Below are 23,467 nucleotides of genomic sequence, written 5' to 3' on the forward strand. Positions count from 1 at the left end.
GCAGAGTGATAGGCACAAGGTAGAGATCGATGGTCAACAATATGTGATAAACTGAATAGCAAAGGGGCACACAGAAGAAATAAAGACATAATATCACAGACGGTGTCTGTCATAATAGCATACACTCAGAAAAAGCACTCATTCTAGTCAATTAAAGACAATGAATGATGTCTCTAAATGGGGTTGTGACCTCCATTTTAAATATACTGTAGCCTGCACCCATTCAGGATCATCAGAGTTTTCTTCACTCTTCACTCTACTATCCTATTTGATGACTTAAGAGTATGCAGGCCACAATTAGAGGAATCAAGTTTCTAAAGACCTAAGAATGACCAGGGTGCAGAGCTGGAGACTAGAGGAAAAAATCACTACAATCTTAAAATTAAACAGAGAACAACCACTAAAAATGGATACCTTACCTCAAAGACAGAGATATTATTCTTTCTGTAAATCTCATTAGCAGGAGGGTGGAACCAACCACATTTCTTCATGTGCTGCTGTAGAATAGTTCTACTTTTCATATACTTTAGACAAAATTCACAAAGGTACAACTTAGGCAGCCTGTAAATAAAGATGAAAAATGGGGCTTTTGATTGATCTGGGCCACACTAAAGAATAACAAACACTACCACCTTATTTTGTATAGGGCTTTTAAGCTTTACCCCCCTTCCCCCAGACTGATTATCTCAGCTGAGCTTCATAACTACCTTCATAAAGCAAGGACCAGTATGTATAGTCATCCCCATTCAAAAGATAAGGATACTAAATAAAGCCAAGAGAATTTAAATGGCTTGGCTACAGTCATGTAACTAATTCATTAGTGGCAGAAGCAAGATTAGAACCCAAGTTTCTTAGTTCTGTACTCTTTCTACCAGACCATGCCGAATATACAACCTATTATCTCACAATAGAAAGGAATAGGTTAGAGCCAGCATGGCACATTGGAAAAACAACTAGACTTGGGGAGTCAGAAGACCTGGGTTTGAGTCTAAGGTCTGACAGTAAACATTCTTTAACCTTAGGCAAGTCACTTAACCTTTCTGAAGCTCAGTTCCCTCATCTTGAAAATGTGGGAGTTGGATTAAATAATTCCTCAGTTGTGTTCCAGCTTGGTTCTAAGATGAGAGGGTCAACATAGTTCATTTACATATTCCTAGCTATTATTGGATATTTACTTCACTTTCTGTGTTTTCAGAGTTTTAAAAATGTTCCTGATGAAGGACACATGTTTTACAGATCAAGGAATCCATGAATTTTTGTAGTTGAAAGGGACTTTGAAGAATCATTTAGTCTACTCCATTTTTAAAGATGAGTAAACTGAGGCACAAAGAGTGACTTGCCCAAGGCCACACTACTAGTTATCAATAAAGCCAGGACCAGAACCCAGTTTTTCTGACTAAGCCAAGGCCAAAAAAATATATCACCTGGTAGCCAACATTCTGGTAATAAGTCTCTCCAAACTTAGACTGGTCTTCTGATGACAGATGTGCCATCCATTGTCAGACCCATAATCAAAGTCCTTTCAGGGCTTGAACTCCAGTAGCATGGCTTTTGAGAACTTGGTGTGTCACCTTCATACAAGATGAAACACTGGAATAAGGTTTTAATGGAGTGTAAAAAAGAATAGACTCCACATATTTTGAATACAGAGTTAGTTTTACTCTACCCTGGCCTCTAAAACTCAGGGTTCATCATTTCTCTTCAAAAAAATAAAATATAATCAATTATCCATTCTAAATTATATTTATGAAGTCATCACATAACAAGTTGATACATAATATAATCAAGATACAATAACATTCAGAAAAATTTTTTAACTGCTAGCTCAGATAACATTTTTACCGTCTAAGAAAAAAAGGACCTGGTTACATATACTAATAGTATGAAAATAATAGTAAAAGTGATCAGGATGGGGACTGAGCCACTGATTTCATTGGCACAGGAAAATCCTGAATGAGGAACTCCCTCTATTAATGTAGGTTGACACTTTATTTGCAATTTATAGCCTAAGAGAGTGAATGGTCTACATCAAGAGGTAAGTGACTTGTCCAGAGACAAGACTTGAGTCCAGAGACAGGACTTGAATCCAGGTCTTCCTGGTAGCAAAAATAATGTAAAAATGTTGAGCATATTCAATAATAATGGTAAATAAACATCAAATAGAACATTAGAAAATGGTTATAAATTTAAAGAACATGCTCATTATAAAAGACATCTTTTGTATTTTAGGTTTTTCTAAAGCTCTTTTAATACTTTCTTTGTTCCCAATATTAATGAATGTTCTTTAATAAAATCATATTTTGTTACAAAATAGACATTCCACTAATGTATAGTAACCTTTTACATATTTGTGGGGTTTTTTTGTTTATTTGTTTGTTTGTTTGCGGGGCAATGGGGGTTAAGTGACTTGCCCAGGGTCACACAGCCAGTAAGTGGTCAAGTGTCTGAGGCTGGATTTGAACTCAAGAACTCCTGAATCCAGGGCCGGTGTTTTATCCACTGTGCCACCTAGCCACCCCTATTTGTGGTTTTTTTTAAAAACTATTCTTGGTCCAGTCTAACTTTTTACTATTTTAGGCGACTGCTACTGTTATCATCCTGCCTTCTTATCATTCTCAATTACTGCTGAGTGCCTTCTGCATCTTTAAATAATTTCTACCTTTCTTCATTAAATTCACATCCAACTGTCTAAGATACACAATATTAAAACCTCCAAACTAGCAGTATTATATTACTTTTTTTTCTGAGGCCTTAGTTGTCTAATTTTTTTTTAAATCAGGCATTTACTTCAAATTTGAAAATTTGCTGTGATTTGGCATTTCTGATTAAGTGCAACATATATTTTCCAACTATCCCTTATTTTAGGCAAATTAATATAGTTTCTAATATTTGTACAAATCCTATCAAAATAAAGTTTTAAAATAACCTTTCAAGTAACATCAGTAAAACTATGAAGCAGCAGAGGCCAAGAAGTTTTTTCTAAGATATTTTGTTCTATTTCCCTTGTGTGCTACCTAAAAATCCACTGCTTAGGCTCAGTGAGAAAGACAAATAATTTATCCTTTCCTCCCTACTAACTTTTCTTTTTTTTTTTTTAAGGGAGGCAATTGGGGTTAAGTGACTTGCCCAGGGTCACACAGTTAGTAAGTGTTAAGTGTCTGAGGCCGGATTTGAACTCAGGTACTCCTGACTCCAGGGCCGGTGCTCTATCCACTGCGCCACCTAGCCGCCCCCCTACTAACTTTTCTAACCCTAGTGCTTAAAGGACCCATTCATAAATCTAGACACCTAATTAACTGATTGATAAGTTTCTTATAACTAACTGCCAGACTAGTTTGCTGGAGTTTGAAATAAGTTTCCCTCAAAAGGAAAGGTAAAATCTACAAAGGGAATAATATCCTCATGAGGGCTATTGAAATGGATGAAACATACCTTTTATTTTTCCACTTTATTTATCTCTGATTCACCTACAATGAAACCTCAACATACATTTTTTTTTTTTTTTTTTTTTTTTTAGGCAATGGGGGTTAAGTGACTTGCCCATGGTCACACAGCTAGTAAGTGTCAAGTGTCTGAGGCCGGATTTGAACTCAGGTACTCCTGAATCCAGGGCCGGTGCTTTATCCACTGCGCCACCTAGCTGCCCCTCAACATACATTTTTAACTCATCTAACCTTGAAGGCTCAGAAGTAATTCTCAGGAGGTGATTTCACTTTTCAGTATTAAATGTGGCAACCCAGTGAAAAGCAAATGTTTTTCTCTATATTACTATTAGAAACTTCAAAAAAAAATTTTTTTTATTGCATTGTGTTTGTGAGGGGAATAAAAAAAGCAAATGGACCAAATAAGCTGTCTAAATTTTTGGAAAGCTAAATTTCAATTTTAATAGCAACTAATCATTTCATTATAACTACAAAATCAAAGAGTAATATTAAAATTGACTTCCTGTGTGTAATAGATTTGATCTTCTTATAAAAACTTCTCTGATAACCTAATCCAAAAGTTAATTCATTATTACTGGTCCACACAATTTTTACTATCAAAAGTATCTGGTTTTAAAATTTTATCAATTTCACCCCCCCCCAACACTCTTTCTCCCTATCTTGTTCCTTTTACACTGATTTCTTTTCTCTATAGCTTCCATGAACTACTATACCAAAACTTCAAAAAGCAACAGTCCACAGTAAAGAATTTTGATATCTTATTGGTCTACAGTAAAATTTGGGTTGGAAAACATTGTGTTTAAGTTCAGGATCTCCTTGCAGTTCCTGGGTCACATACATACTGTATTATAAAAAGCACTTTTTGAAAGCTATAAATTATTATTTAGTTACTGAACTAACCTGTATAAATTTAAAATGTATAAACTAGGGGCAGCTAGGTGGCGCAGTGGATAGAACACCGGCCTTGGAATCAGGAGTACCTGAGTTCAAATCCGGCCTCAGACACTTAACACTTACTAGCTGTGTGACCCTGGGCAAGTCACTTAACCCCAATTGCCTCACTAAAAAAAAAAAAAATGTATAAACTAGTACAGATCCAAATGATGCAAAATCTCTAGCACCAACTGAAAGAAAGCAGAAAGATAAAGAGAAGGGAGGAAGAAAGGGAGGGAGGAAGGAAGGATTCTAAAAATATTGCAAAACCTTGTTCTTCTCTCTTGAAAGAATGCTAGCCTAGCCTGGTCTAACCAAACTAAAAGATTTACTATTATATATAAAAGGAGACAGTAGTATCACCTTATTTATTTCTACCCTGCCAGTTCCCATTGAAAGTATATTAAATCCTCATTTTTTATAACCAATTCCAATGGACTGATACTGCTGGTCTAAAGAGAATTTGCTTTATAAGCTTCTAATAAAAAGATTTCTTCTAGTATTAGTACATACAATTCCAGTTTGTTTGTTTTTTTAACTAGGAAAATCACCATATAAAAACATTAGGTAACATGTAGTATGAAATTTTCTGCTTCTGAAAGATCATTTCCCAGCAGATTCTATAAGTTGTGTGAAGAGAGTTTGACTATTTCTAGTCCTGTGAAGAAGATATGTAGATTACTCTGGCTTTTTGCTGAATTCCTGGAAGTCCCATGTGACGTAGCCTTAGTTCAGCCACTAAGATAAATAACTATCCTGAGAAACAAGAATGGGCTTAAAGCTATTAGGGGTTGTGGAAGCAGTGCTTCTCTTAATTCTAAAGTGGCTAATGGAATTCTTCTCAGGAATGGTTCTCATCCTAGTAGTCAAGCAAGCAGGTGGAATGGCAGTGATCTACTCAAATATCACTGGAACTCCTATCCAGCAGAACTAAGGGATTGATAAGACATTTCCACTTGGATTTCACCTAGACATCTCAAACTCACCAAGTCCAAAGTGAAGCTAATAAGCTTTGTCTCAAAACTTCTCTATTCACACTTCCTTCTATCTCCTGAGGGCAACTACCATCCTTCCGAACAGTCACATAGCTCAGAATCAACCTCAACCCTTCCCTTTCCTTCACTTCCCACATCCAGTTACCTAAGTCTTGTCCATTTTACCTCTGTAATATTCTTTGTACATTTATCCCTCTTTCTACATTCCCGAAGCTACCATCCTAATTCACATGGTCATCACTTCTCACCTGTACTATTGCAGTAGTCTCCTAATTAAGACTTTCAAGAGTCCTCTCCAATGTGGTCTCCACATAACTGCCAAAGTGATCATTCTGAGGCACAGGTCTGACCATATCACTCCCTAATAGCTGCCTATTGTCTCTAGAATACACACTCCCAAGCTTAGCAATTAAAGCCCTTCTGTCTGGCAGGTATAAGCCTACCTTTCTAGACTTGCAGCATATTATTCTCCTTCATGTAATCTCTGCTCCAGTCAAAAGTACCCTAAACTTGAAACTCCATCTCCAGCCTCTATGCCTTTTTGCCCAGGCTGTCTGCTTCCCTAGAATACCCTCTCACTCCTCACTTCCTCACCTCCATCTCTCAGAATCACTAGCGTCCTTGAAGGTAGAGCTCATGTGTTCCCGTTTTATAGGAAGTTTTTCTAGATTTCCTTAATTGTTAGCACTCTCTCCTTCCTCAAATTATTATCTACTTACCTTTTCATCTGTGCGTACACTCTAGTAGAATATAAGCTGACAAAGCTTAACAGCTATGTTAATATAAAATAACAAGGAATATAAAAACTGTTAAGAGGATCACAGAATGTAAGTGGAAGAAGAGTTAGGGACTATCTAGTACAAATCATTCATTTTACAGATGTGGAATCTAAGGCTCAAAAACACTGTGACTGGGGGCGGCTAGGTGGTGCAGTGGATAAAGCACCAGTCCTGGATTCAGGAGTACCTGAGTTCAAATCTGGCCTCAAACACTTGACACTTACTAGCTATGTGACCCTGGGCAAGTCACTTAACCCCCATTGCCCTGCAATAAACAAACAAACAAAAAAAACCAAAACACTGTGACTTTGGGTCAAACAACTAATTACTAGTAGATCTGAGCCCCAAATCCAGGTCACTGGTCTCTAAACCTAGTGCTGCTGTCTCTAACCTATTCATTTCTCTTACTAGAGAACAGGTTGAATAGGCAACATGGTAAAGCAGAAAGAGTTCTGGCCTAGGAAGGTTAGGTTCTAATCCTGGCTATGACACTAATTATTTTTATTGTTCCTGAACAGAGGAAACAATATCAGTAATCCCTTTAGAGTGAGACAGTGGGTTGCTTGTTTAAAGAAACATATCAATTTAATCTAATATTCATTCCCTGAAATGCAAACCCTCTTTCCAACACTAATTTATTATTCTCTGAATTTTTAAAGATTCTGATCTCTCTAATATTTTTGCATGTTATTGGGACTGGATTTTGTTTTAAAAGGCAAATAAATTTTAAAAAGCCAACATTAAGCCCTCAATATTTGGTCAGTAACTTGGAAAAAATTTATCTGAGAACGAGTGAAGATGATTGAGGACTACAGAAATATGAAAGGTGCTGGATTTGGAGTCAAATGACCTGAATTCAAATCTTAATTCTTCTATTTACTATATGGTGTGACCTTGGGCAAGTCACTTAGCCAGCCATTGGGTCTCCATCTCCTCATCTCTAAAATGAGGGAGTTAAGACTAAATGACCTCTAAATTCCCTTCTAGCTCTGGATCTATAAACTTATGATCTTGTGAATGGAAAAGAATGACTAAATCCAACAACTTTCTTAATCCTCACTCTCCTTGATCTCTCTGAAGCCTCTGACACTGTTGATCATGCTCTCCTCTTCGAGACTCTATTCTCTCTAGGTTTTCACTCTCTCCTGGTTCTCCTATCTGACTGCTCCTTCTCTGTCTTCTTTGCTGGATCTTTTTCAAGATCACAACCTCTAACTGTAGGTGTCCTTCAGGGTTCTGTCCTGAGCCCTCTTCTCTACTCCCTCTAGACTTCATTTCCTGAACTCATCATCTCCCATGGATTAAATTATCATCTTTATGCTGTAATTCTCCAACCGACCTATCCCTACCCTAACTTCTTTGCTGAACTCCAAACTCACATCTCCAACTACATTTCAGACATCTCAAAATGAAATGTCAAGTATACATCTTAAACCAAACATGTCAAAAACTGAACTCATTACCTTTTTCCCTAAACCCTCCCCTCCTTACCTTCTCTATTACAATAGAAGGCAGTACCATCCTCCCAGTCTCTCAGGCTCACAACCTAGGAGTCATCCTCAACTCCTTACTGTCTCTCACCCTTCAGAGCCAATCTATTGCCAAGGCCCGTCCATCTAAACTTTAAAACATATTTCAAATACGCCCCCCTCTCTTCTGATAATGCCCCTACCCTGGTTTCAGGCCCTTATCAACTCATGCCTGAACTACTGCATCGAGTCTCTTCCCACTCCAGTCTACCCTCTATTCAGCCACCAAAGTGATTTTCCTAAAGTATAGGTCCTACCATGTCACTCCTCTACTCAATACACTTCAGTGGTTCTATACCATTGCCAGGATCAAATACAAAATTCTCAGCTGTTCAAAAACCTTAATAACCTGGTCCCTTGGTCTCTCTTTCCAGTCTTCTGACATCTTACTCCCTAACATAAGCTCTTTGATCCAATGATACTGGCCTTCTGAAAGCTGTTCCACAAATAAGACGCTCCATCTCTCAGTTCAGCCTCCCCTCTGGCTGTCCCTCATGCCTGGAATACTCTCCCTCCTCATCTTTGTTTACTGGCCTCCCTGGCTTCCTTTAAGTTTTAACTCAAGTCTTATCTTCTATAGAAAGCCTTTCCCAATCTCTCTTGATCCCAGGCCTTCCCCTCCTTAATTATTTCCTATTTATCCTGTATATAGCTTGTTTGTACATATTTGTTTACCTGTACTTGAGGATAGATATTGTCTTTTGACTCTTTTTTTATATCCAGTCCTTAGCACAGTGCTTGACATAGTACTGACTTAATAAATGTTTACTGACTGACAAAATATAAGGATCTTGAATGATTTCTATGTTCAAGAGCCTGGATCAGCAAATTAGGGCCCAAAGGTCAAATATGATCCAGTCCAGAGATCATTTTTAAACTAATAAAATTTTATTTAAAAGTGTAAAAAACATTCTTAGCTCAAGAGCTTTACGAAAACAGATGGCAGGGCGCATACTTAGTCTGTTGGCCATGGTTTGCCAACCTGTTCTAGTATAAAGAAGTCAGAGGCAGAGAAATTCTAAAATCTTAATGAAATAAGTTTTTCTATGATTAACGGACTAAAAATTGAAGTAGAGAAGATGTTGTATCATTTGTATTTTATCCTGAGGAAGGGTCTGTAGGTTTCATAAGACACAAAAAAGGATAAGAATTACTATCCCAGAGGGAATCATACTGAGGTTCAAGCTCGAAAGGTAGAGTGGAACTGTATTATTTAATGCCGGGCTAAGAATTTGACCTTTATCAGATAGTCAACTGAGATACATTAAAGGACTCTGAACAGAGTAATGCCTTGATTAGATCTATGCAGAAAAAATTAATCTAGTATAAATACAAAAATACAAATACTAGATGATAGTAGAAGCATAAAGACTGGTTATGAAGTACAGCAACAATCCAGGTGAGTAACAATCAGGAAATATATTAAGGTGGTACTAGCAGAAACAGAAAGACTGGTGCAAGAAATACTATAGATTCAGGTTCAAAAGGACATGAAAGGATGTAGGAGGGGAAAGGAAAGGATCAAAAATCATATCAACAATTAAACATGGGAAATTTAGCAAATGGTAGTCCTACTGAGAGAAAGAGTGAATTCCGAAGTAAAAAGAAGTTTTGAAGTAAAGATAAAGGGCTGATTTTTAATATGCTGCATTTAAGATACTAGTGGAACATATAAATCGATTTTGTTCTATATTCAATTCAATAAGCATTTATCAAGTTATCTGCTAGATGCCTGGTACTGTACTATTCACCATAGGAAATACATGTCATTTGGGAATCTTCTACTCAATAGCCACCAACTAGTGCAATGGATAGGAGGAGTTGAAATCAGGAAAACCTGAGATCAAATCCTGCTTCAAACACTTAGTAATTCAGTGACTTTAGGCAAGTTACTTAACCTTTCTCAACCTCTGTTTTCTCATCTTCAAAATGAGGACAACAATAGCAGCTAGCAGGATTGTTGTAAGGATCAAAACAGTTAATTTGTGTACAGTGCTCTGCAAACCTAAAGGCCCAATATAAATGCTAACTATTAGAAAGAACATACCTGAAGGGTAGAGTCTATTTTACTTTTGTCTTTGTATCCCCCCTGCCTAGCACAATGCCTGGCACAAATTCATCATACATATTCATTGAACAAACAAGTGAATGGCTAAATGAATGAGATAGAAATTTGGGAGTGTCATCTCAATGAATATAATAATTAAAATCATGAGAGTAAATGTGATTGCCAAGGGAGAAACCCAAGGAGAGAGTACTGGAAAATATCCACTATAGTGTTTAAAAAAAAAAGGGGGGAGGGAGAGATGTTGAGGTGTAAGCGAGGGGCAGGTTGGCTCAGAGATGAATCATCAAAGAAGCAAGGAAAAGAAAAAAAATTAGATGGGAAAGGAGGAAACACAATGTCCCAAAAGCTAAAATAAGAGAATATCTAAAAGTAGGGGTGAGTTAATAGCATCAAATGAAGTGCTGTGACCACCATTCCCTCTATCCCTTAATTCTTTCCCAGGCCATCATCTGGCACTGGCTATACTCGCCTCCTTTCCCTACCTTGACCCCTTGGTAAACCAGTTCAACTCTACACTATCCTCTTCTTGTGAGTCCTTTGCCTTCTTTTCCTATTGCTGTTCTTGCCCTGCCAAGTCCAAGCCTTCAATTACTCCCACCATCTGCTGCCTTGGCTCCTAATCACATGCTGTTGAATAAAGCTAGAAAAAAAATAACACAAAACTATGTTGAATGGGTTCATTACACATTTATGTCACATAAGCTCAAATGGGTCCTCACTGCAGCAAGGCAATCCTTTCACAATTCACTTATCCTACTAACTACAGTCACTTTTCCAGACTTCCCATAGGTCCTTCTCCCCCTGGCTTCTTAGCTAAGAACCTTGTCTCATATTTTGCTAAAAAAAACTGAAGTCATTCACTGAGAGGTCTCTCTTCTCCCCTCTTCCTCATCTTCTATCACCCACATGCCTTCTGCCCCATTCCCTCTTTTACTTGTCTCACATGAAGACATAGCCCCTCTTCCCTTGCATAAGTGATCCCATTCCATCTTGTCTTCACCAGCAAATCACCTTCTCTATCACTCTATCACCTTCTCTACACTCTCATTAATCTTCAAACTCTCCCTGTGTTTGCTGGTTCCTTGCTGCCTATAGACATACTCATGTTTCCTATCCTCAAAAACTTCTCACATGACCCATCCATCCAAGTTCACTATCATCCCATTTCTCTCATCCACTTCATGGCCCAACTCCTTGAAAAGACTCCACAATGGGTATCTTTACTCTTTTTCCTCTCATTTTCATCTTTGTGCAGTCTGGCTTTCAACTCCATCATTCCACTGAAACTGAGCTCTACAAAGTTACAAATGATCTCTTAATTTCTAAATCTAATGGCCTTTTCTCAATCCCCCATCTTTCTTAACATGCTATATAAATGCTAGCCATTATTATTCTTGACATTTTTGCATTCTTTGGTACTGTAGATCACCCTCTTCTTGAAACTCTCTTCTAAGTTTTCAATGCACCGCTTTCTCCCTGCCCCTTCTTGTTATTCTTTGCACAAAATATGCCTTTAATTTTTTGATTCTGTGCATTTTCACCAGCTGTATTCCCAGGCCTGGTATCCTCTTCCTCCTCATCTATGCCTTCCAGCTTCCCTGCTTTCTTCAAGTTTCAGCTAAAATTCCAACTTCTGAAAGAAGCTGTTTCCCAGCCTCTTTAACATTAGTTCCTTCCCTCTGAGTTTATTCTGTATAAATCTTACTTATACAGTTATTTGCATATCATCTCTGCCTCGGGCCAGGGCAGGGGCTGTTTTTGTATGCCAGCGATTAGCAAAGTGCCTGGTACATAGTAGGCATTTTGTAAATACTTGTTCACTTGACAAGGACTGAGAAAAAGATATTGGATTAAGTGGTACAGGGAAATACTTAATAAACTCTGCTAAGGCAGTTTCAGCATAGTGGTGGGTAAGTAGCTAGATTTCAACGACTTCAAAAGGGAGGAGGGAGAAGAAGCACAGGCATGAACAATGAGGAAATAGAGTCATAATTATAGATGACTTTTTAAGAAGTCTTGTAGTGAAGGAGAGGTAAGAGATGGTCTGGTAACTGGTTTGGTGGAAGAACTGAGAGAAAGCTTTTCTAGAATTAGGAAGACCTAACCAAATTTGGAGATGGATAAGAAAAAGCCAATGAAAGGGGTAAAACAAAAGAGGTTTAAAAGAGAGAAGATGATTGCAGGAACAAGGTCTAATTTGTTGTAAAACAGAAATGAGATGAACTAAACTTCCTAAAACTGTATATAACTAAAGTAAGTACTAGAGCTGAGCTCTGGCTAGGTGAGGTATTCTTAAAAATATGTTTTTCAAAGTACATTTTATCCAGGAACTTAAAGCACTTTCCAAGCTTCACAACAGCCTACTGAAAGGTAGTTAACAAAGCAAAGAAACTGAAGCATTAACAGCTTATATAGTATAATAAAAATTCAATAATCCTGCTATTTCAAATTTATTCCCTAAATTACTCCATTTTCCACTGCCCCAAATCTCTACCCTAAAGTTTAATTTTCAGTGAATGGGAAATGGGGGTGGAGAGCAAGGAAAGAATATAGAAACCCAATGTAGTTATCTGGAAACCCAATTTATTCAAGTATATCATAGAGTTTCTATACCAATGTTTGTTTTTTCCAAAATAGATTATCAATTTCTGGGAAAGAACATATTCAAGTACAAAATGTAAGCTGGTTACAATTTCACATTTCAACATAAAGTCATATCTGTATCAATCTTTCCATTTATCTCTACATAAATACAAATAAATGCATTTCTAGATTACCTAGCTTAAAGACAAAGAATGGAACTATATAAAGTGTTCCCAATTTGTTTTATTGTAAGGTTTCGAATATTAAATCAGTTTTTGGACTGTGCATACAAAATTACTTAAAACCAAACCTAACTTAGATAAAAAACTGTCAAATGTTAATATTACCACAATGACCCTTTAAATTCTCAGTATCCTGAACTGTAGACTACAACAAATATTAAGTACACTACCATGTAGACAGTATTGTACTACGCAATGGGGAAGAAACAAAATTTATAACACATGGTCCCTACCTTTTTTGAAGTTAATAGCCTAGACAGGGGAAGGGGAGCAGGAGAAAGAGATATGATACCAACTCAACTATAATACAAATTACATAATAAATATATCAGAGATTTCTAAAACAAAGTGTCATGTGAAATCTGAGAAAGTCTCACCAATAGGGATATTAAGGAAGACTTCCTGGAGGAGTAGGGATTAAGAGAATAGGTAGGAATTTAACAGAAGAGAACTTTCCATGCACAGAAACAGGTATGAAACTTTAATGAGTGAGAAAAGGCACTGAGGGCATGAGAACACAGTATATATTTCTGGGGAAGAGAAGAGTGGTCCATTTTGGCTACAGTATAGAATGTGGGTAGGAGAATGCTGTGCGGAGATAAGACTAGAATGGTGTCTGATTATGATGGGTTTGAATGCTTGGCAAAGAAGTCTAAACTCTGTAGACAGCTAGGAGCTGTCTGAACAGTGAAATAGCCATATCTATGTATAAGAAAACTTATTCTGGCAGCATTATGTAGGACAGTTTGAGGGAAAGGAAAGGGAGATAAGAAGGCCTATAAGAAGTCTAACTGTAATAATTCGGGCAAGGAAAATAAAGACTGTACTAGATCTACAGAAAATAATAGAGAGGATCAATATAAAAGAATGTGAGGATGTGGAGTCTACTTCCAAACTGTATATTCTATCACTCTAAAATTATGACTTAAAAGTGTCTCACAACATACCTTGAGTATTCTTGTGGATATGGGGAGGAGTACCAGGTATGAATTTCATATTTTCCAAACTCAATGACAGAGGGACAGCGGACTTGTGGATCAGGGGGACCAGTCACTCCAACTTTCTGTGCAGTAAAGAAACACATTACATAAGTTAGCCAAATTAAGTACACTGAGACCAGTGTGAAAGAAAGATATAAGTTCAGTAATTATCTTGGAATTCCAGAAACTGGTAGAAATAGGCTGTCAGGTTTCAGTATCTATATTACTCTTTAAAATAGGTCTTTGGGAGAAAATTTCTTTTAAAAAAAGATGCTCTTAATATTACTTTCACTTTCTAGAAAAAATTCACATATTTAAATACTTGGCCAATATTTTCATCAAAGAATTGTTTCTTTAGTTTCTAGACTTACTACATATTTATATATAATATCTTTAGTTTCTAGATTTACTATATATTCCAAGAGAAATGACTGATGTTGGGGATATAAATAAATACAATAAAAAGACAAAGAGACTTGCCACAGTTGTATATACTTTCAACACATAAAACGTAAAAGTTTTTACACAGATAAAAAGATAACTAAGAGAAAGAAGAATGACTTTTTAAGAGATGCCTGACATTTAAGAATATCATGAAACAAATATTATAAAAAATTCTCATAGCCATTAAAGTTTTCTTACAATTTACACCTGAAGAAACTTCTCAGCAGATTTTTACCATTTTATTCAACATGGTTGTCCTATGACATGCACATTTTATCCCTTGACCTTCCAAGGGATATATGCCAAGTGGCATATTTTTATAACTATATGGCCTAAGCCACCCTTGGAGTATCCTATAAAGTCAGTGTGTCCAGGGAAAAATACTAAGTTTAAGCAGCTTCTGTTAACTCTTTACTACAGTCTTCAATTCTTTTTAAGGTGATATTCCCTTAGTCTAGACAATCCAAACACAAGCCAATATTTAAATACCTGAAGACTAAATTGTGAATTTCTGAATACAAATATAGTCCAATATAATAGCACCTACTACAGAAATGTTGAAAAACTACTAAGAATGAAACAGATTCTGAATTTAGTTTTTAACTTCTTCACACTCGTATATCAGAAATTCACCCCCCCAAAAGAGTAGCTGTGTGCAACTTTAAATTTTATTTGAAAACAAACAAACAAAAAACAAAAAAGAAAAACAAATAAACATTGTACAGTTAGGGCCATAATGAAATTTCTTTGTTATATGTTTTACCTCCAAAAAAGCAAATACTATAAAAGAGATAAGATTGTTATTCCATAATTTCATATTAATAAGTTCAACCACAAGAAAAATACCTCTTCACAACAGTTCATTTAAAAGCTCTTGTTGGTCTTTGCTATCCTTCCCTTTTATTAAATAGCCAAGGGATTTGTCTCAGGTTTCACAATGGGAAGATAGCCAAATTTTTTTTTGCCTTAGACACCTCTAAACAAAAACAAGAACCAAACATTAACTGTGTTAAATTATTTAGTTGTATAACTCACTTTATGATATCCATCGAGGCCAAAAGTCATAATATAAATATATAGGACAGTGTTTAAAATCAAATGCATAAAAATAATTTGAAAAAAAGCTTTTTAAAAAATGCTGTATTCCATGAATCAAGTATCCTAATTCACAATGTGAATCTTATATTCCATCCTCAAATCTTTAAATAATAAAAGATAGCTAGTTACACATACACATACAAAAATAACAGTACAACGGAGCCCAGAAATGACTTCCTAAAGTAAAGTTTGCTAAGAAAGCCAAGAAATGAAGATAGATAGACCTGCGGTGATACTGCTTGTTCAATGAATGCCTTCCCATCAGCTCCCTGCCTCTCCTCCAGGTGAATACCCACTGAGGATGTGGAGAGCCAACTCCAGTACAGCTGTTTGCACATCACAACAACCACAAGTCTGCACCAAACGAGATACTCGCCAAGACTTCCACACTATTTGCACCTGCCCTGACTCTTCCTCACTTAGAAATGCTTTTGCACATGCTCCTTTTCTCTCCTCTCCTCCCAAGAGTCACCCTCCAACTCCCTCTCCTTACAAATCCCCAAAGAACTTCTCATAGCCTCGCTCTCTCTACACATTTCCGTTTGTTCAGGTGGAAGTTAGCCACCTTCCATATGTTAACTAGGCAACAGCTACAAATAACCTAAGTTTTAACCCAAGCCTTGCCAAATATACTAATCTCTTAATTTATTACAATCTTACTTTATTTTAAAATACTGGCCAGGTTATCTTTCCATTAAATGTATTATGTTCCTAAGCAGCAGTGATAACCTAATTTCCAATTCAATTTAAGGGGATATTTTTTTAATTTCTAGCTCAAGTTCTACTGCTTTAATATCAATATATGATTTCATTTTTATAGGAAGATTTTTAAAAATGTTAACACTATCAAATATTTAGTTGTTATTAATGACCTATTTCTAGATTAGAATGGGGTAAGTCAAGATAGATAAAAAGTTATACTGAATGCTCTATTTATGAAACTAAATTAAGAAAGTAAAATTTTTATATATCTGCCACATTCTGGAAAATGTTTTATTATTAACAAAATCTATAACCAAAACCAGAATGGGTTATTAATTTTCTGGGAAAACACAATCCCTCAACAAACTGTCAACCTACCCAATGTCATTTTTTTTCCTCTACAGAGTCTCCTTTACTTATGAAAATGTAAAACATGAAACACTGCTGCCTCTCTCAGCAATTCTCCAGTACTAAATGGGAGTATGGGTGAGGGCGTGCCATGAGAAAGGTACTTTCTTATTGCTGAGACTGCAAGTGGAAAGATCAGATAACTGTTCCTGGTTACCCCAACTGAAAATCAGAAAGCATTTTGATTTGGGGGGTGGGGGGGTGGGGTTATAAAGAACAATCCAGTTACAGAGCTTAAGTCCTAAGTGTCTGTGTGTACTCTAGTGACATGACTTGGGAACCATCCTTTAAAACACTGCTACTTTAGTAAAGTTCCTATGGAGTTCCAAACAATGAGACTACAAATGGACTTCAAGAACATAACCAATTCATAAAAAGGGACAGCCTAAGTGTACTTTCCATTAAAGTTCTCCCTTTCCTGCTCCCATACACATCGCTCGTTTCTATCTGTGTCTTTGCACAAGCTGTTCACCCTATCGTTTTCTTCCTGATAATCTAGTTTCATAACTTTCTTCAACATCTAGCTACTACAAATTAGGCTATGAATATGACAGAATGCTATAAAAAGAACAAATGAGGCATTCGCTCACATGATCTGAGAATGAAGTAAGCAGAACCAAGAGAACAATATATATGATTCTACAATCATGCAAAATGGCAACTGAACTCAGGATACAGATCCAAGAACCAAACTGAATTTAGCTGCCGAATGCCTTTGAAAGCCAAATAGGGCACCCCTGAACAGAAGCAACTGCTATACTGTTAAGTTCTGCTTAACTATTTTTCTTTGTTACATGGGAGAGAAGAAGAAAATGTATGGAAATTATTGTGCGATAAAAACATAGGCATCAAACCTTACAACACAAGGGCAGCTAGGTGGCACAATGGCAAAAGCGCTAATCCTGGAGTCATGAAGATTCATCTTCCTGAGTTCAAATCTGGCCTCAGACTTTTACTATGTAACAACTGGAATGACGCCACCTGCTGGAGACTTACTGTAGAAAAGCTCCGCCATGAAAGGAAGGTCTTTGAGGGCAAGATAATGTGTCTTTTCTTTGGCGTCCAGAAGTGACATTGGCTGGTGGGAGGAGGAGGGGGGAGCCTGGCACTCTGTCTCTCGCTCTTTCCTGGGGACTCTGGTGGAGAGGGGAGCTAGAAATGTGCTCTCCCTTTAATAGATAGATGAATGTAGGTCTTTCTCTCTCTCTTTACCAAATTCTTATTCTCCTTAATAAATGCTTAAAAGTCTAACTCTTGCTAAAGCTTATAATTTATTGGCGACCACTCATTAGATATTTTAGACAAACTAGCTAGAATTTTAGCCTTTAACAACTAGCTGTGTGACTCTAGGTAAGTCACTTAACTGTCTGTGTCAGTTTTCTCATTGGTGAGATGAGCTGAAGAAGGAAATGGCCATCCACTCCAGTATTTTTGCCAAGAAAATCCCAAATGGGTACATGTCTATAATGACTGATCAACAACACCACCTCACACACCACATTAATTACTTTCTTGCTTTGCATTCCTTAGCACATGAAGCCACCAACTTATTTTGTAAGCTAGTTATTGGAACTAAAAAAACCCAGGTCTCTAGTGAATATTATAAAGTGCAGTTAGGGAGTTGGGTTACCCTATAAAAAACCTAATGGCCTATAAACTCATCATATTCCTAAAAGAAAAGTACTATAATTAACATTATTAACCTAACTTATCCTATGTAACTATTTCTTTAGGAAACTGTTTTCAAAGTTCTAACTTGGGACTCTTGGAACACATTCATTCATTCATTCAACATTTAATAAGTAGAGCAAAGTGGTGCAGTGGATAGAATACTGTGTCTGAAGTCAGGAAGACCTGAGTTCAAATACAGCCTCAAAAACTTACTAGCTGTGTGGCCCTGAACAAGTACTTAACCTCTTCCTGCCTCAGTTTCCTCATCTGTAATATGGTGATAATAATAGCATCCACCTCCCAAGATTGTTATGAGGATCAAATGAGATAATTTTTGTAAAGTGCTTAATACAGTGCCTGGCACATAGTGAGTGCTATATAATTTTTAGTTATTAGTAGCTATTAACACTATGCTTGCTAGGCACTAGGGGAGACAGAAAGATAAAGAGCATAATTCCTGATATCAAGAAGCTTATGCTTTTACATCAGGGGGTCCATTTCAGCTCACCTGCTAAGTCACACATGAATGAAGATTTCTAGCTTCTAATATTAGTGGTGGCTCTTATAGAATTGGTGGGTAGTGGGAAAGAAAGTAGGGATGGGTGAAGGCAATGGGCAGAACTTGGTCTTCTTGACGGTATGTTCAAATCATGTATCATATCTGCATCACATCTATATCATGTAATTTAGCACTGTCTCCCCAAATGAATCAAAAGGAGGAACCCTGCCTTTTACTATTTATGTATCCCCTATATGAACAAGAATTTTGCTAAGCAGATACCAACTGCTGGTTAATTTGGGGATCCCCAAAGCCACCTCTTACAGAGAAATACAACTTAAAATAGCTAATAAATAAATACTTGTTGAATAAACAACTAAGCTTCCCTATCATATTTTACATGGTAATTTATATCCTATATTTTGTGTGTCTCATTTGTAGAGATAACTGTGCAAAGGAAATTGGCTTTATATAAAAAGAAAAAACTATCTTCACACCATTAAGATTTCAAAAACACTTCACAACTTTCTAGTGTCACAACAAAAACAATGACATCATTTTGGATTGAGAATTACGAAAATGAGTAAGTAAATAATTATAAGCAAGGTAATCGCATCATATTTTGTTACCTGATAAGACCTTATTTAAAAGACACATTACATACCCCTACGGTAATATCTATGCACCAATATTCTACAAAATGCACAGCAAAGAAGCTGTTTCATATGTGGATGGTTCTCTTAACATTACCATAACATCAGATTGTTAACAAAATAGTTCCAGAGCATATGCTTAGCTAAATGTTTCATATGTATTTCTACTGATTTCCTTAAGACTAAATATTTCCTATAGGAATATATATATATAAAAAAATTAAGAATAAAAATGTTTATAAATTGCTATTCCACTGGACCAGGGATACTTAATACTTTTGTGTGTATCATGGACACCTTTGGCAACTGGTAAAGTGTATAGACCCCTTTCTCAGAATGCTTTTAAAAGCACAAAATGAAATACATAGGATTCCTAAAGAAAGAAATTATATTTAAATAATTATCAAAAGATTTTTTTAAAAAGTAGTTCACAGACCCAGGTTAAGAATTCCTATTCTAGACCAGTCGTATCAAACTCCAATAGAAATTGGTGCCACTAACATGTTACATAATGATCCCAGCAAGCCACATACTGATTTGGTTTTAAAATGTAATGTTATCTATGTTTTGTTATATTTTTAATTATTTTCTTAAATAGTTCCCAATTACATTTCAATCTGATTCAGGACCACTTGAGAATGTTAAGGGCCCCATATTGGAGAACTCTGCTCTAGAAAATATAAACTGATCAATCATCACAGAACCTTGCACTTTTCTTTGCTTAAACATAGAACACTAACTTCTACAATAGACAGTAATGTATCTATCACCTTATATCTCTGAAGAATTAATAATTTTGGAAAAATTTAAGTGTTTGCTAGCTAGAGGTTAACTCTTTAAGCACCAAGACATTTTTACTCCTCTTCAATATATTCTGAAATTGTTAAATACTTTCCTACTTTAGTAAATAGAAAGATAATAAACATAATTAACTAACCTCCAAGTCTAGCATTCTCTCCACTATGCCATACAACATCATTTCCTCCATTTATAATAACTTCATGGAGAAACACTGCCATCTAATGGATTTTAGGATACTGCCACTAAACATCACAGAACTAATTGTGTTTTGACAACTATAACTGGCTGGTTAATTTCATTAAATAAATATTTACAGGCAAGCTCTGTTCAAGACAATGTAGTCAAGTTAATTACATATAAGAAACTTTGCTGAGCATTAATTCTAATTTTAGAATTTTTAAGTGTTGAATATTTGAGTGCCACAATGAAGTTTTATGTGTGTGTATGTGTGTGTGCATGTATACGTAATATATCTAGATATGCTTTTATTTACAAATGTGTTCATATAAGAAATTATCTATGGAGACAGTGCATATTGTTTTTGGTGATCATAGGACCAAATACAGCTATGTTTTTACCTCAAATCACAATGTAAGCTAATATAGCCCTTAGTGTAAAGAATCCTACACACTAATCCATGGAAAATCTTTTTTCTATCCCTATAGACCTAATCTAGAAAAGGGAAATTAAGCCATACCAGTCTGCTTATAAAAAGGGGTTGAAGAAAAGGGACAAGAAAAGAAGGGGACAAAAAACAAATGATAAAAAATGCCTTATCATTGTCACAGGAGTTTCTAGTCAGCCCCTATCCCCAAATGTCAAGTCCTGTCTGTTTTTTCTAAGATTTATATAATGTAGAAAAAAGAGCTCTTCCACTATTGGAATATGAGGAATATTTTATTAGATGCATGTGTGCACGCATGCACACTCACACACACACAGAGTTATTTTAGAAAAGCTATCAACAAGGACTAAAAAATAATATTTGAACCTATAGGACTACATATGTATAAGTAAACTGAAAATGACAATTAAAAAAATTAATTGTGACTTACTGCTCTACTTCTAAAAAAATCAGCTCTCTCTACCTCTCATGCAAAATGATACAATTTGCTAATCTTAATGTTTAACTTTACCTGCAGTGCTTGTTCCTGGATATCTCGAAATAATTCCATATCTTTTTCAGTCATGACTTCCTGGCTTCCAAAAAGTCGCTCCTCATTTTCCTGTTTTCCATCCCAGCCATCCTGATTGTCTACAAATTAAAAAAAGAAGTTATAGGTTATAAAAACAATCTAAAGTTCTATACATATTTCAATACTTTTAAGATAGTTGGCCTTAAAGGTAGAAAAAGAGCTATATGTATGTATAAACATAATGTTTATAACTTTGACTTGACTTACTGTTTCCTGATAAACATCACACATTTCATTTTAAATTCCATTATATTATGATATATACAAAGAAAAAAGGGACCTGGAACGCAAGTAATTTAATTTGATATAGTATAAAAATTATAGTTTTATGTCTCTATATCTGTCACTGTCCAAAGCTTACATTTCTCATCCCCCAGATACTAGGGAAATAAAGGCATATGTTAAGGAGCTCATTAGTCTCACTGCCAAGAAAAATTGAATAAAAAGCTCAGATACTTGGTTCTTTTAATATTTTATTTCACAAGAATATTATATTCTTATCGCAGCAGAAAGGTAGACTTCATAGAAGCTAAGCTCAATCACTTAAGACTCAGTAGTCACAAAGTATTTAATAGAGATGTAATCAACAATTCACTGTATAAACTAGATATTCTTTTGAAAGACAAAATCCACAAGCTTGAGAATCATATATGCTAATGCTCTGGATGGTATGAGAAATTTATGATAATAATCCACTAAGTGATACATCTTTGACTGTGCAAAGAAACCTATGAATAGAGCATCTGAGGTCTATGTAGATCATTATCGTTTGTATGTGGAGTTGACACTGTTGATATCATTTCCCCTGTGGATGAATGTGACTGAAAAGAGTAATTTGTGACAGCTCTTTTCACATCAATTCTATGTATAGGCTTTCTGTTACTCATTTAAAACACAATGAAAGGTCAAAGACACATTCTAGACAACATTCTTAAGCTGAAAGAAATCATTAAAATCTGAAGTTATCATATGAATTTAATGCCCCCTACTGCATGATGCAGGTACATGCAAGAACATTTTTGGTACCACAATAAGTAGAAGCAGATAATCCCCAAAAAACCACACAGAGACCTTCTCTCAACCTCAGTAGAAAATTATGAAGCTTATTAAAGCAAATTTTCATACCCATTACTGGACTTCAAATGTGAATCCATTCTATATACCTTATATAAAAAGGTTATTTTAAAAATACTGTTCATCATGATATGTTCCACAAGGCCCAGAGTTCTAGCCCATACCAAAAATATGGATGAGATCCATGAGAGATGTATGATTTTCTCCAAAGGAGAAAATGTAAAGAGGGAAGATAAGAGGACTGAAACTTGGAGCACATTTTAAAGAATGAACCACTGGGAATATAAGAATGAAGAGTCAGACAGGCAGAAAGTAAACCAAGCAATAACAATGTCATAGAAGTCAACAACGGAGAGATGATCCAGTGTTAAGAATATTAAGAAAAGATAAAGACTAAGATAAATTTTTTTAAAAAACAAAAAAACCATCAGATGCAGCAGTCAGAAGGTAACTAGTGATCTCAGAGAGGTCCATTTCAGTAGAATGGCAGGGACAAAAGGTTAAATGCTATCCTAGGCTACATGAAAAGACATGGGGGGTCCTGAATGGAGGTTTTGGTAAGGGAAGTATGTGCAGCTAAGAGTCCTGCTATGTTCTGTCCCCATAAGACCACACCTGTATTCAATTCTAGTTGCCAAACCTGAGGGAAGGACAAGAACAAGCTGTCACACTTCCAGAGGAGGGTAGTAACAAGGATGGTGAGCAACTAGAGGACTACTCCATGGGAGGAATGATTAGCCACGAAAAGAGAAGATTCAGGGGAATCTGACAATTGCTTTCAAGTCTTTTGAGGCTCATATGAGAGGGACTAGACTCAAAGTGCTCAATTAGAAGCAACATATTGCAGAGAAGCAAATATTGGTTCAATGAAAAGGAAAATTCTACACAAGAGCTATCAAAAAGTGGAAATGCTATCTCATGAGTTAGCAGGGACTCTTCCTTCCACTGGATGTTTTCAAGCAAAGGATGGATGACAATTTGTTGGGAATGGTGTAGAAGGAAGTTGTCCATTACTTTGGACAAGATAGCTTCTAATGTTCCTTTCAACTCTGATATTTATGATTCTGTGACTGATGCCAATGAAGACCACATTCTGGCTGGGAAATAAGTGAAACACTGCAGGAACTGCTCATATTCTTGGGTGATTGGTTAGCTGATCTCTCACTCACCTAGAAAGCTCATAAAAAAAGGTGCAGAAAGAGAAATTATAGAATATTGGAGCTAGAGGGACCTTAGAGATCACCTATCCAGTCCAACCACTTCATTTTATAAATGAAGATATCGAAATTTAGAAAGGTTAACTGACTGTCCAAGGTCACAATGAGTAAGAAATAGAATCAATAACTCATCAGTTATTTTAAAATCAATG

The 23,467-nt window shown here is 36.1% G+C and overlaps 1 protein-coding gene across 5 annotated transcripts in view; it reads right to left on the reverse strand.

The window, feature by feature from the left end:
• KAT6A (lysine acetyltransferase 6A) overlaps positions 1 to 23,467 on the reverse strand; it is a 149,734-nt gene that overhangs the window by 29,290 nt on the left and 96,977 nt on the right. For all 5 annotated transcript variants that reach the window (XM_043980974.1, XM_043980973.1, XM_043980972.1 and 2 more), the window contains 3 exons: positions 20,965 to 21,083; positions 13,520 to 13,635; positions 420 to 561 (listed from right to left, as the gene is read on the reverse strand). In XM_043980974.1, coding sequence (XP_043836909.1) covers positions 420 to 561; positions 13,520 to 13,635; positions 20,965 to 21,083 — 377 coding nt within the window. The remainder of the gene's footprint in view (positions 1 to 419; positions 562 to 13,519; positions 13,636 to 20,964; positions 21,084 to 23,467) is intronic.

The sequence above is a fragment of the Dromiciops gliroides genome, chromosome 2 (assembly GCF_019393635.1).
Source record: "Dromiciops gliroides isolate mDroGli1 chromosome 2, mDroGli1.pri, whole genome shotgun sequence".
NCBI classification, from domain to species: domain Eukaryota; kingdom Metazoa; phylum Chordata; class Mammalia; order Microbiotheria; family Microbiotheriidae; genus Dromiciops; species Dromiciops gliroides.